At 40.7% G+C, this 15,614-nt stretch overlaps 1 protein-coding gene across 1 annotated transcript in view; it reads right to left on the reverse strand.

The window, feature by feature from the left end:
• Fat4 (FAT atypical cadherin 4) overlaps positions 1–15,614 on the reverse strand; it is a 132,536-nt gene that overhangs the window by 18,789 nt on the left and 98,133 nt on the right. The window contains 2 exon segments of the mRNA XM_051185696.1: positions 1,396–1,500; positions 10,934–15,283. Of these exon segments, the coding sequence (XP_051041653.1) occupies positions 1,396–1,500; positions 10,934–15,283 (4,455 nt within the window).

Below are 15,614 nucleotides of genomic sequence, written 5' to 3' on the forward strand. Positions count from 1 at the left end.
TGGACCTAATCTCCAGTCACATCGTGATAGTGCAATTCTTTGCCCCCTTTTTCTGACTTTGAATAAGTCATTTCATTTCTGAGCCTCAGAAACATTGATAAGATTGATTTTTCACAATTATGTTTTATTATTATCATTGTTATAACAATCACTATTGTTGCGTTATGTGATGTGGGGACATGTGTGTCTAAGCATGCATGTGGAGATCAGAGGGCAACCCTGGGGAACCCACCATTCTCTCTCTCTCCACCACAGGTCTAGAAATTCAACTCAAGTCAGAGATTTGCATAGAAAGTAACTTCACTCTTCTGTGCCATCTAAATGACCCCATAGTTGCACTTTGACATTCCATTCCTAACATTATGTCACTGTTGTGCTTAACTGGAAAAGGAAAACTAGAGTGTTAAGTTTTTTCCCAGTGACTCTTTCCACAGACATGTCACTGGTCATTAGGAGCTCAATTCCTCTCTACAGGCACTACAGCTGCAGATCCCAGACCCATCTCAAAGTGGAAACAGGAAGAAAGGCAAGAGAGCCAGCTTCATCCTCCCTAGAAACAGACACACCCCTGTGAATAAAATCTGCTTCTGATGAGAGGTAAAGAAATCTTAAACAGATGGGTTAGTCACAGTTGTTTGATGCCCTATTTCGTGGTAACTTCTGAGGGCACCTGGAAGAAATAAGTAGATGTTATGTGAAGTTCTGATAATGTTCATCCTCAAGAGAACACAATGGCAGAGAATTATCTACAATGGCCTAATGTGCATTTAGTTCCCAGACTCATGTAACGGAAATGATAGGATTAATGTAAAAAGGAAACAAACAAAAATACTTTGACTCTACTTAGTGATCTGAGGCGGAGTTGAAAGAGTTTGGAGGGTATTTTAATTATTAAGTTAAAGGCTAAAAGAAGGCATCCAGAAGGCTATTACCTTGAGGTTTTTTTTTTTTCTTCTAATGATAATTAAAGTGATGTACTTGGTAACATTTCCATAACTAACCTTTGAAATAGCCTTAAATCTTTCATTTTACTTCAACTCTTAATCATACATTTCCAAAGTGAGATTATTCACCTATTCCCACACACACACACACACACACACACACACACACACACACATATATATATATATATATATATATATATATATTATAATTTCTAGAGACAGTGTCTTTTATAGTACATGCCAGTCTTGAAGAACTCCCTATGCATGCATCTAAGCATGGCATGCTCCTGCCTCCTCTCTTGAGTGCTAGAGAGTGTACCACCACTAAATGCTGACAATTAAACCCAAAGCTTCATGCATACTGGGCAAGCACTCTACCAACTAAGCCACATCCCCAGAGCCATTCTCTAGATCAAAATAACTTGATCAATGGATACAGTCTACTCACCAAATGGACAATGGCAGTAATATGATTCCACACCACTCTGACAGGAGCCGCCATTGAAGCAGGGGTTGCATTCACAGTAATTGACTGAAGATTCACACGTTTTCCCTAAAATGTATCAAACTTGTTAAGAAAACTTAAAAATAAATATAATAACCACATCCACTATATCTATATGAAAAACTACATCCTTCTGGGCCAGATCCCAGAGAGACACACAGAAGCCCCTCTACTCCACATAACACTAGGATCACACCTCAATGTTTCTGTACCCTATCCAGATGCATTATTATAAAGATCTACACAACTTGTATAATTTACATAACCATCTCAGAGAGAGCCCCATTTTCAAGGGAATTTCATGGTGAAAACCTTCAAGTTATTCCCCTGACTTTGTTCCTCATGTTGAGATTGCACCTTCACATTGACATGCAGAAAATGGGATTCACACTTTTACAACATTCTTTGAATTATAGGAACTTCCTTGACTTGGGCTTTTGAAAAGGAGAATTGGTATGATTGAGCTTGCCACACTACAGCTTTACTACAAAAGAAAGGTCCCCGAATTTATTCCATGCCTTGTATAAAGCAGAGTAGGAAATAAGAAAACCCATTTTCAAATTCTTTCACTTATTATCAACCAAGGGCTCTACACACTTTGTTTTGAATTGCAATATGACGCACATTTTGCAGCATATAAACGCTATTCTTGCAAATCTTATTAAATCAGATGCACTAATATTGAGCCAGACAGAGGGACGATGGGAAAATAGCAAATAAGAAAGCAGAGAACTTCTTGAAGAGAGCATTTCCTTTGTTACAACTGAGATTACTCCACAGGAAAGAAAGAAACACACCACAAGAGGAGTCCTTAGAAGTTTGAGGTTATTGCTGTCAATTTGCCAACACTTTGAGTCACCAACGAGACAAGTCCCTGGGCTCGCCAGCGAGCAGGTTTTCAGATCCTATTCACTGAGGTGGGAATGCCTGATGGGAGATGCCATTCTGTAAATGTTTCTCATACTGGTTAATGAATAAAGCACTGTTGGCCAATAGGAAAGCAAGATAGGCGGGACTAGGAGACAAGGAGGAAATAGGAAGTAGTAAGGAGGAGTCAGGATGGAGAGCCTGGAGAGAACAGAACTGCCATTCCTCTGCTCTCAGTAAGACCACGTGGAAATACATGAAATGGGTTAATAATTAAGACAGAGCTAGCCGGTAAGAAACTAGCACCTGGCCAATAACATTGTATCAAATACAGAGTCTCTGTGCATTATTTGGGGCTGGCAGCGTGGCGGCAGGACAAGACCAGAGGTGGTGGGTGGAAAAACCATACTTCTTACAAAGCCCACCTGAAGAGGGGTGCCATTCCATGGGCTTGGGCCTAGGACTCAACCAGAAGGGGAACTAAGTGCCAGAGTCTGTCTCTCTGCTTGCTGTGGATGCCATGTGACCAACAGTGCGTGCTCATGCTGACATGACGTCCTGAACTATGAGCCAAAGTAAACCCTTCCCTAGTTAAGTTACTATTTTCAGCTATTTTGACACAGGAACAAGAAAGTGACTAATATGGAAGTGAGTTTCCTGCCTGAGAGATGACAAATGATGGCACTGACCAAGCAAGTTCTTTTGCTTTGTGTTCAATTCATACTGGGCTGGGTGAGCATTTGCTCTCTTGGCAGCCAAAACGCACTGTCTAAAACCTGTCTTAAATTGTTGCTTCCTTCTATGTAAGCATGGGCTACCGTTCTATAAAGTTAAAGTGATATTTTAATAGATATATTTGAAAATTCATAGTTTCCCTATTCTAACAGACAGTGAGAATGTAGTCGTTAATTTCCATTTATTGAGATGAGGGTCCTGTTGTAGTCATCTTTAACAAACCCCTCTCTCGTGTGTGTGTGTGTGTGTGTGTGTGTGTGTGTGTGTATGTGTGTACATATATGCATATGGAGGCTATAGTCTATGTCAGGAAACTTTCTCCATGGCTATCTTCTTTAGTTTCTGACCTGCTGTATCACTGAACCTAGAGTTCATTGACTGATTGAAGTTGGCTAGCTAATCAACTCAGGAATCCTTCTGTCTCACCTTCTCCAACTTTGGTATTACTGGCAATCATCAAAGGAAGCATTGTAAGCACATCTTACAGATTTGAATTGGGGCCCCTCAGGATGGGCAGGCAGCAATTTACTATCTGAACCAACTTCCCAGCCCCCAACTGATTTTTATGTACTAGGAAAGCACTCTGCAGAGCTGTTTCTACTGCACTGATGAGCACTTTGGGTATCTTGAAATGTATATATGTTTTGTCCCCATAGTTAAAGAAGGCTGGCCACAGTCAATGCCTTACATCACAGCAACTTTGCTTAAACTTTTGTTTAACTCATTTTTGTTTTCGTGGCTTGATTCTGAAGCCACAATGGTTTGAGTCTGACATTATAAGTCTGAGTCAGGCAGGCTCATGGCACTCCCAAGCCATTTCTGAGCAACACAGAATCACACACACACAATATTTTCCTATGTAAACAGCATCAGTTGCCTCCTGACAAGGCAGAATACACAGCTCATTTTAAAAACACTCATAATTTCTAAGGGGAGGACAAGAAAATAAACAAGTTACACATTTAGAGGCACCAAAATAAGTTTTTAGTGCGGTAGGAGTGAGACACAGGCTAGACTGTGTTACTGTATGTTTGTGCTGAACTTCACACCACTGATGCTGGCTAAAAACACATCCCCTCACATCTAGAAACTCATTTTCCTATTAGATAAGGCATACCTCTTTAAGAAGTATGGATTTTTCCTTATTAAAATGCTATCATTATCCAATACAGATTTAAATAAGACCTACTGCCTCAACTTTTTACTATTTTCCTACAAAAAAATCATACAAAACACCTTTCTTTTATTTTGTTCACTGTAAAAAAAATGTGTGATTTTCAAATATACTAATGATGTAAGTACTGTTTGGTGTCTCTATTCCCTTCCTTATCTGAATATTTCTTTTAGAGTAATGTTGAAAGTTGACATATATTATATATATATAGGCCTGTATAGCTTTCAGGCAGTAAATGTAAGATATAGACCATGACAACATATTAATGGGCTATAAAATGCCAGCCTCACTTACAACGGGGAAGCAAGGACAGAAAACATAGGCTAGACCATCAGGAACATGGGCTCCCATGCTTTATTAGAAACAATAGAAGTTTTAAATCCATGTGGTTAATCTCTTAAATTTCTACTCCAGGGACTGGAGAAGTGGCTATGTGATTAAGAGAAACCCTTGCTCTTCCAGAGGATTGCTGTTGGGGGTTCCCATCACTTGTTTTAGGTGGCTCACAATCATCTGTAACTCCAGCACCAGGGAAACTAATGCCCTCTTCTGACCTCTGCAGGAACTGCACTCAGGTGCACATAACCACACAGACATACACACAACACATAATTAAAAATAAAATAAATCATTAAGAAATCAAGTCTAACCTGAGCTCAGTCCTACTGTAAATATCATGTTTCAACTTTCCATATAAATAATAAAATAAATTCAGGTGTCCTTTTTGTGTACTTTTAATATAAATTTGTCATTCACAAATGATAACTCTCATGTAAACATCTCAGTTTAATCTAAATATTCACTAAAGGCTAACTCAGTTAGCTCAAAGAGGAGTGGAAAATACCCTAAAGTAAATATAAGCCTTAACCATGCATTTTAAAATATCCAGCAACTGCAGTTGTGGCTAAAGTTGCTAGAAAATAAGAAATATTCTGAGAACGGTTGTCTACAAAACAAACAGATATTTTCAGGGGGGGAAAAGATGTCTTTTTGTTAAGCATTTTAATTTAAATAAGTTTTACCCTCAGAAATTTATTAGAAGATAATAATCAAAACATATAAATAACATCATGAGGGGGTTAGTTTTTGTTGTCAGAGTGCATGAGTTATCCATCATTTTGAAAACATATTTTTCAGTTCTTCCCTAGTGAGTAAAAATCATTTAAATTTCATTGTATCAAAAAAGTTGGTATAGAGGTAGATATTTATACTGGGAGATATATACTCAGCTTGACAAGCTAAGGATTTAATGAAAATTTCTGAATCTGTCAGAGCCACTAAATGTATCCTCCGGTATTTAAAGTTTGGACTCTAAGTCCCAGATGGGAACCAGCAATCAACCCTGAATTGTTCTGAGTGGGTCTCCCTACAAAATGCTTCTATTAAGGGTATAAGATCAGGTACAGAAGGAAGATTTCAGTCACTGAGGCATCTCCTGGTAAGGAGCTCCGTGTACTGCAGTAGTGTGGGAACAATTCTTGGCTCATGAACTTAATGTTTGGAGTCAATCAGCAATCCCTATTAGAGGCTTGAGGCTTGCAAACTCTCTGCAAGAGGCACAGAGCAGACCTGTGTTGTTGTGTAATATTTTCATTATGTTCTGACAAATAAAGTTTGCTTGGAGTCAGGGGGTGGAGCCAGCCACTAGTTGACCAAAATTAACCATAGAGTTTTTGAGGACTGTAGACAGAGAGGTGACAGGAAATGGTAAGACAGGACTGAGAGAGGATCTCTGCCCTTTTGGATGGAGAAACAGAAGACATAGAGTGTGACTGACAGGGCTCCCTGCTTTTATGATCTTTCAGGTTCTTACCACAATATTTTGACTCATTTGACTCCCAATTTTTTTATTTGATAAAGGTTAATTAGAGTAATGCTTCACTGTGGGTCTGTGATGTGAAGTGCTTTCTCTGAAGATGCACTTCCTATCATAGCATGTGTTTGGAAGAATGAATTGCTCTTCCTGCATTGACATCTTGCCATTAACTATGCTGATTATGGCTGTGTATTACAAATGGAAAGTCAATTTGGATTGTAAGAATCTGGCCAACTGGAAAATAGGAACAAAGTTGACAATGAATATGTGGTCTTTAGATGGGGTAGCCACACAACTCCTCAGAGTATATAGTTTAAGTTTACAGGAAGTGCTCAGCCCAGGATGCATGGTCTGCAGCAGAAGATGGAATGTGGCTTGAACATAGGCTGAAGATGGAAGTATTTGATGAACACAGACTGTCCCTGTTGAGAGAGTACCTGCAGGACATTTATTAAGGAAAATTATTCAAGGCTTATTTGTTCAATACCATTTCATTTATTTATTTATTCTTACAATTAGAATGGAGCTAAGTTAGCTATTAGTTGTTTAAAAGAACCATGCTGTATAGATCATAATTTGTTGAGATCTGATAGTTAATGGGACTTTCTGCTTTCTCAAATACAACTATGCTCTGTCACCACAAATGCTGCCACATCTCTTGTACTCATACACAGAGGAGAAAAGGAATATAGGAATTGCTACAATCCATTTTATATGCAAATCACTACATTAACATATTTTATTATCAATATTTGGGCATATGTTATTCATTCCAAGGATGCATGCTGAAAATAATTTCTAAACTATTATTTTATGTGTATGGGTGTTTTCTTGCATGTTATATCTATACACTAAGTCATGTTGTTCCTGTGGAGGACAGAAGAGGGCATCTGACCCACTGAGACTAGAGTTACAGAAGGTTGTTATCTGTTATATGAATGCTGGGAACCAAACCCAGGTCCTCTGCAAGAAAGTTCTCTTAGCTGCTGTCATCTCTCCAACCCCTTAGACCTTTTAAAGTTAATTTAAAGTAGTTATTTTGGCACACTATGCAAATGTTTCCATATCCTTTTCCAGAGAAAGCTACCACCAAAAAATTTAATTCATCAGGATGTTTTTCTCAAAACCCCTTTTTTTCCCCTTTAGAGAGGTGTGCCATAAGTCTCACAGATTTCCTGTCTTTTGTATCAGACATCTCTATCACTACAGTTATCACAGCACTCACGTATAAATTGGTATTCTCTTTTTGATACATCTTATTCTGTCCATTCTGTGAAAAGATTTGTTTGGCAAGCTCCTTAGGAAAAATTACTATATACAGCCTTATATAGCTTTTTCTGTCTGGAAAAAATATACTATAAATTGACATAAAAGTGATGAATGGACAAATTTTACCATCCCCTAAAATAACAAGGCATGGCTCACAGCAATGGGAAATGTCACATGGTAATGAACCCAAAACATACTTCCCAAAACCACATCTGCCCTGCAATCCAGATGTGTGGTAAAAACCTAGAAAATCTGTTCAGGGATTCTTCAGTGTAGTAAACTTGTTAGTCTTTTCTAGCCTGCTGCTACTCAGAAATCCACTCTGTGATATGAAATTTAAATTATAGGAATGTGTATGTAAACAATAACACTATTAACTTTAATCATGAATGTCAACTTGCTGGGATGTAGAATCACCTAGGCGACACACCTCTGTGAGGCATGTGCCTGTGAGCCTGTTTCCAGAGAAGTTTGACTGAAGACCATGAATGTAGGTGGCTCAGCCCTTGACCTGAAGTCTTGGACTGAATAAAATGGCGAAAAGGATGGGGGCAACAGCATTCATTCTTCTGCTTCTTGACTGAGGTCAGTGTGCCCACTGACCTTCCATTCCTTCCCACGCTCAAACTGAGCCAAAGTGAACCCTCATCTCTTAAGGTGACTCTTTTGAGCATTTTATCATAGCAGTGAGAGAAGAAATTAATACAGAAACATGAACAAAGTGGGTAGATGTCACAGACTCGCTGTTTCTATTTTCTCTTGTTTTATTTCCAGATTATGAACCAAGTTTATAAAAAAATGATCAACCTCTTTAAATCACACATTAAATAAAACTTCACCATTTATTATGTGTAGAGTTCTAGGCCTACACTGGAAAATAAAATTCAATAACTATGAAACTGGGTAGTGAAACAATGATAACATTACAATAATAGTGTGCCCTCTTCCATGACGTAATTATCATCTTCATACTTACAGCTTTGCTGGGACATTCATACAGCTGGTCATTCCCTACACAAAGCTGCTGGGGTCATGTAAATCACAACTCCTCACTCTTTTTACCTCTTCTAAATGTTAGCAGAGCTTCACATGCCACATAGAAACACAAAAGTGCCTTTCCTGCTCCCTCTACTTCTCTCTTCTCTTTTCTCTCTGCATCTGTCTCTCTGTGTCTTTCTGTCTCTGTCTGTCTCTGTCTTACAGCCCCCTCTCGCTCCTATCTTTCTATCCCTCTGCATGTATATGATGCATAAGATATGAGGATCACTAAACAGTAATAATTTATAATTCTGTGGGACATAAAAATGTAAACAAAACACAAGAGAAGACCTACAACAATAAATGGGGCCTGAGAAAATACATGATGTGAAACAATTCTGTCAAAAACATATGGATGTGCGTTACATAGGTTAACAAAGCATGGGTATAACAGGGCACTGAAATAAGTTAACATCTACAAAAGAAGTTTGCACCTGTGGTCCAACCCCACTCTTCCTCTCCTCTCCCCTACCTCTTTAGCCTCTGATATTGGCTACAGAAATTTTCTTAGGAATCTTGGAAAACAATTGTTCCCATAAAATGGCAGCACAAACTAAGAAAATTCATTTAGAAATCATTATAGCCCTATATGAATGTTCTTGATAGTCATGTGATAAGTGAGCCACAGGCATTGGAAAAGCATGTCAAGAAATAGCTAAGTCAGGAACCTGATAAAAACGAATGCAGTAGCCTAAGAAAGAAAACTGTAAACTCAAGAATAAGGTTACATGCTGTTAGAAAGCTTATGCACAATGAAAGAAAGAATTGAGTGGGGAAGAACTTGAATGGGAGATCTTTGCTAACTATTCTTCTGATAATGAACTAAATATTTGAACCACATAAAGAGCTTAAGACACTAAATACTAAGAAACTAAGTGCTCTAATCAATGGAGAGGCCAATGAAATAAATAGTTCTCAAAAAAAAGGAGGTACAAATGGCCACTAAACATGTCAGAATATTTTTGATGTCCTGAGCTACCAGGAAATGTAAATTAAACCAGCAGTTCCTCCCTTTCTAACCAGAATGGCTACCATCAAGCAAACAGATAAGGGAAAATGCCATGAAGTTGAAAATTATGGCAAGTCCTGGGCACTGCAGAAATGAGGACTCATCCACCTCCCCAACAAAATCCCAGCTCTAACAGGCCCAGAAATATGTCAAAAATGCCTCATACCCAGCCACGGAGATAAACATACACTCATGCTGCACTTGTCACAAACAAAACGAAACCAACCTAGATGTGCATCAGCAGATGAGGAGACAAAGAAAGCTGGAGTGTCAGGTGGATGTGAGCCACCATGTGAGTGCTGAGAACTGAACCTGGGTCCCCTGTAAGAGCAGCCAGTGCTTTTAACTACTGAGCCATCTCCCCAGCCCCTGGATTTTATATAAATACATAAAATTATATATATTCACATACACACACACACACACACACACACACACACACAAGACAGAAAAGCAGACATGCAACCATCCATGGAAATCAATGGGATTATAGCAGCAGGGGAAAAGAGTGAAGAGAAAGGAGTAATGAATGGTCAATATACACAACTTGTGTGTGAAAATGTGTTTAGGAGCCATCACAGTGCAAGGACCATGAGCCAGTAAAAAGAAAATCATGGATCTAAAGGAATTAGTGAACACTTGCTGAATAAAAATGCTTTAAGATGTGTATAACCAATTCACATGTGAAGAGGAAAGGTTCAATGTCTGTTTTAATTTATGTCTATATGTTCTTCTGTGCCTGGGTTATTCCAGGTAACATAATTCTTTCTGGTACTCCATAAATACACACAATTATTAGGTGTTACTTATCAAGTAATATGTAAGCTACATAAAAATAGAGAATATAAAAGAATAAATTATAAAATAAAAAGAAGTCATATGTAGTTAGTGAAAGTATCATTGCAAATCTGCAATGGAGGTTCATATATACATACATCAGCCTGGGATTTGTTGTGTGGCATACAGAAATTTGATACATGCATACGTGAAGGTAAAACATACACATACATAAAATAAATAAATCAAAAAAGTTAAAAAAAATATAAGTAATTGTTAACCCTTAGACCTAAGGCTCAGGGAACGTGACCATGAAAGAGGAATGGAAAGACTGTAAGGACCCAAGGACCAGGATGCCTGGCATGAGATACTGTCTTCAAAACATGGCATGGGCACCTAAATGAGACATGTATAATGACCATACCAGCTGCCATGATAATATGAATGCTGGAAATTTCACAGGGCCCCATCCCATACATGTGCATATAAGCAACAGTAAATGAGCTAAATGGACTTGATATTTATGTAGTATAGATATGTAACAGTAATAATTATAGAAGAGATAATGAACTTGAGAGGGAATGGGGAGGAATATGAGAAGAGTTGAAAGATGAAAAAAGAGTGTTAGAAATGCTATAATATTCATACATGAAATTCTAAAAAAATTAAAAATTAAATATACACATATTATATATGTATACACACACACACACACAATTTATACCAAGGCTAAAAAAGTCTTTGAAAGAGAACCAGTGATAAGGTGATAAGCACAGGAAGTAACACCTTGCCATACCTGTGTATCCAGTTTTGCATACACAGTTGAATCCTCCAGGGAAATTCTGACAGACAGCCCCATGCTTGCAAGGGCTGGGCAGGCATTCGTTGATGTCTCTCTCACAGGCTCTCCCAGTGAAGCCATCTGGGCAACTGCATGAAAACCCCCCAACTAAGTTGTGGCAGGTCCCCCCATTGTGGCAAGGGGCTGGAAGGCATTCATCAATATCCACTTCACACCAGCTTCCAGTGTAGCCAGGCACACACTTGCACTGGAAGGGCTGCAAAGGCTCATTAGCCACAATGGTAACAGGCAGACTCTCCTGAATCTTCAGTGTAGAGCCCACAGAAAGCCTTCGCAGGCAGCTGCCTCCGTTCTGACATGGGCCATGAATGCATGGGTCGTGATCCACAGACTCCACCTTTACTCCACTCTGACGGAAAAGGATCTCTTTGATGCTTTCAAAGAAGGTGGCTACACCACTGGGGTTCACATAGTGGTTATTACTTCGCTTCACAGCCGCTAAAAGGAACGTTCTATTGTTCTCTTCATAAGCAGTGTACAGTTGTACCGCTGTGCCTAAGCCTGTAAGCTGGGAACTGGCGATGCGCAGGAAGTGAAGGTAGTGGTTTGTCAGGAAGTCCTTAACTGTAGGGACGCCAATGCGGAGCAAGATGCTGTTATCTATTGTAGTATTAGAGAACCCTACAAAGAAAACTCGGACATTGTTAGTGACTGCACTGTGAACTCCATCGCTGCTGACAACCGTCAGATCAAAGGTGCCATCTGTGGACCTTGGCTGGGAACTCAGGTCACAGCTGCCTGCTGGGATGCTGAAGAGGCTGGTGACTCCTGAAGTGAGGGAACAGTGGAAACTGTCTAACACATCTGGATCCTGGGGCTTCACAGAACCCAGGGTCCCGCCAGGAAATAAGTTACCATAATAATTAACGAATATCTCCACTGTGCGGGATTGTGAGGGGTTGTCGTTTTGATCTAGAACACTGATGTGTACAGTTCCTGTGGATGACATCTGAGGAGCTCCAGAATCCCTGGTGACCACAGACAGATAGAAGTCTGCAATCTGCTCTCTGTCGATCTCCCGAGTTGTGCTCAGAACTCCAGCGGTGCTGAGACTGAAATAGTTAGTGGCAGGGCCTGTGCTCAGCAGGTAATAGTTGAAGGGACCTTGATTTGGGGGAAGGTCAGGATCTGTGGACTGCAGAGTCATCACTAGAGTTCCTGGGCGTTTGTTTTCTAGAACTTCTCCTTCACTGACAGTCAATACTGGGCCATTATCGTTAATGTCTTCCAGGGTAACTAACAAGGATGCACTGCCTGTGGCGGAGGGGGTCCCTGAGTCCACAGCCAAGACAGTGAGGTTATAAACAGGCAGGCTTTCCCGGTCCAGCCCTGAGGTGACTGTGATCTGCCCTGTCTGTGGGTTAATGGAAAAGGCACCATTTTCATTCCCTGATCCAATGAAGTATGAGAACCTGCTCCAGCTAGGGATGGAATCTGAGTCAAAGGCACTCACAAAGGTCACATGGGTTCCAATGGGGACCCCTTCACTAATCTGGACTCTGTAGGTGTTTAAACTAAAGACTGGCGGGTCATTGGCATCGAGTACAGTGATGTTCACAGTGACCTCATCAATGTCTGCACCCCGAATGCTGCCGAAGTTTTTGGCCAACACCTTCAAAGACACTCTTTCCTCTTTTTCTCTATCAAGAAGCCCAGACACGTAGATCTGCCCTGTCATCTTGTGGATCTGGAAGCCCTTCTTCCGGCTATTTCCAAAGATTAAATAGTACACTTCTCCATCGGCACCCATGTCCCTGTCACTGGCAAACACTTCTCCAACAGCAGTCCCCCTGGGAGCTGCTTCTGAAACTTCGAAGTAATAGAGCTTGGAAACAAAACGAGGCACATACTCGTTGGTCCCCTTCAACTGGATATCAACGGTGGCAAAGCTGCACTTCTCCTCATCGGGGACATTGAAGGCTTTCACAGTGAGGTGGTAACTCTGCTTGGTTTCAAAATCCAAGAAGCCTTGAGTGGTGATGACCCCTGTGTTGGGGTCGATGACAAACAAGTCACTGTCTGATGATTGCACAGTGTATGCAATCACAGCATTGGCTCCTGAGTCAGCATCTGTTGCATTTAGGTGAATGACAGTGGTCCCACTCGGGGCATTTTCCATGACAGTTGGGAAAAATGCATCAGGAACGAACACTGGAGAGTTGTCATTGACATCAATCACATTCACAGTCAGGCTGCAGGAGCCAGTTCTCGCCACCCATCCTCCATCTGTGGCACTAATGGTCATCTCATGCTTTGAGCACAGCTCATAATCCAGGGCTTTGGCTAGTGTTAACACACCTGTGGAAGAATTGATTGCAAAGATACCCTCTTCATTCCCTGAAGAAATGTCATACCTGATCAAACCATTCATGGCTGTGTCCCTGTCTCTGGCAGAAACGGTTCTGACTACAGCTCCGACACTGTGGCTCTCAGGGATGGTGGCGCTTATATGGCTCTGAGAGAATTCAGGTGTGTGGTAGTTCTCTTCAGTGACTGTGATGTGAACAACTGCTTGGGAAGAGAGTGGAGGGTTCCCTTTGTCCTTTGCTGTGACTGTGATAAAGAAGTTCTGATTTAGGTCAGAAACCAAGGGAGAGGCTATTGAAATCCACCCAGTATCATTGTCTAACTTAAATTTCCTTAAGTGGTTCCCATTAGATAGGAAATATTCCACTTCAGAGTTTAATCCAAAGTCCTTGTCATCCATTGCAGTCACTTTGATTAACTTAGTACCCACTTTAACATTTTTGGTAACTGGAGTAAAGTATTTATTTTTGAGAAACTGAGGTGGGTTGTCATTGCTGTCCACTGTGTTGATGGTAACTGTGGTCTCACTGAGTAAGGAAGGGTTGCCTCTATCAGAAGCTGTCACAATGAAACTATGCCTATTGATGTTCACATTACTGAATCCGCTGATGTTTTGGTATTTTAACACTTGTTTATTGAAAATCTCTCCAGTGGTGGCATTGATTCTGAAATACTCTGACTGAGATTTAATGAAATAAAACACTTGTCCATTTGACCCCTCATCAGGATCTGTGGCAGATACTTGAGTAACTTTGGAACCAACCTCGGTAAGCTCGGGGCAGTCCAAATAGTAAGAGGGTCTGCTAAATCTTGGAGTGTTGTCATTGATGTCTGTCACGAATATGGTGACATCAGTACTAACAGTCCAGCCAGAATCGTGTGCAGAGACTCGGATCCTGTATCTGTCTGTATCTTCTCTGTTTAAAGGTCGGCTGATGACAATATCTCCTGTGTTGGGGTTGATAGTAAATGGAAGACTTGAATCCGCTATGGAATATCTACTGATTGCATTTATGCCAATGTCTTCATCAGAAGTTGTGACACGGGTAACTGTATATCCCAAGGGGGAGTTTTCAGAAACATAGGCACTGAAAATCTGAGAAAACCTGGGTGCATTATCATTTTCATCTAAAATATTGATGATGACTCTTACTGAGGTGCTCTGAGGAGGGGACCCTTTGTCTGAGGACTTCACAGTGAGCTCATAATGAGACATTTTTTCTCTATCTAGTGGCCGAATGCTTCTGATTTCACCCGTGGCATGATTGATTGTGAAACTGTTCTCTGTGTTGCCATTCACAATCTCATAATCCAGCTGCCCATTGGGCCCACTGTCCTTGTCTGTTGCTGAAACCATAAGTATTTTTCTAGGGGATAGGTTTTCCAGGATCTCGGACACAAACGGGTCTTCTTCAAAAGCTGGAGCATTATCGTTTATATCTAACACGGTGATATCAAGCTTCTCATAAGAGGAGAAGGGAGGGAAGCCCCCATCTCGGGCTTCAATCCAAACAACATATTTTTGTACCTGCTCAAAGTCCAAAGGCTGACTGATGGACACCTGTCCCGTTAATGGATCGATTTGGAAAGTATTGCCCAGGTTCCCACTTGCAATGTAGTAGGACAAAGTTTCTCCTCTTAAAGAGGACCCTGTGATGGTGGTGACCAGTGTGCCTACTGGCTGGTTTTCTGGAAACATAAATGTTTGTTCTTTGGCTCTGACTTTAGGGAAATCAGCCTTGTTGGAAAACCTAACAGTCACTGTAGTAGCATCTGTCTTGGGAAATGGTCCACCATCTTTCACATGGACAGAGAATGTCACCTCCGAAGCTCCACTTAGAGGCCCAGTTGCCATGATTGCCCCCCTCAGGGGGTCTATGTGAAATTTTTCAGAGTTTCTACCTGAGAGTGAATAATGAAGTTCAGAATTGGATCCGATGTCCTCATCCGTGACTGTGACAGCAAAGACAAAGGAACCTGCAACAGAGGAGGTTCTCAGGTAAATTGGAGGGGAGACTGGGAATCTTGTGTGTTGTTCCCTGGTACGTATGAGGCTGTGTTGCTGCTGGGGATGATCTTTCCACCTCTTCTGGAAAGAACAGCATCAACTTTACTGTCTCTGAAGTCTGCAGGTCAAGCCTGACTAATGATTTTGAAAATGGCCTTTAATTGTCTCAGTGTTAAAAAGGTGTTAAAAAGCCCCTAAGAAAAGCATGGTGAGGACTAGCTGATTATCTGGAATCACAGCCCCTGGGCACCTTTGCACACAGTCTTCCAACAGACACTCTGCCAGGAGATACCCTCCCTC

Source organism: Phodopus roborovskii, unplaced genomic scaffold (assembly GCF_943737965.1).
Source record: "Phodopus roborovskii unplaced genomic scaffold, PHOROB, whole genome shotgun sequence".
NCBI lineage: Eukaryota > Metazoa > Chordata > Mammalia > Rodentia > Cricetidae > Phodopus > Phodopus roborovskii.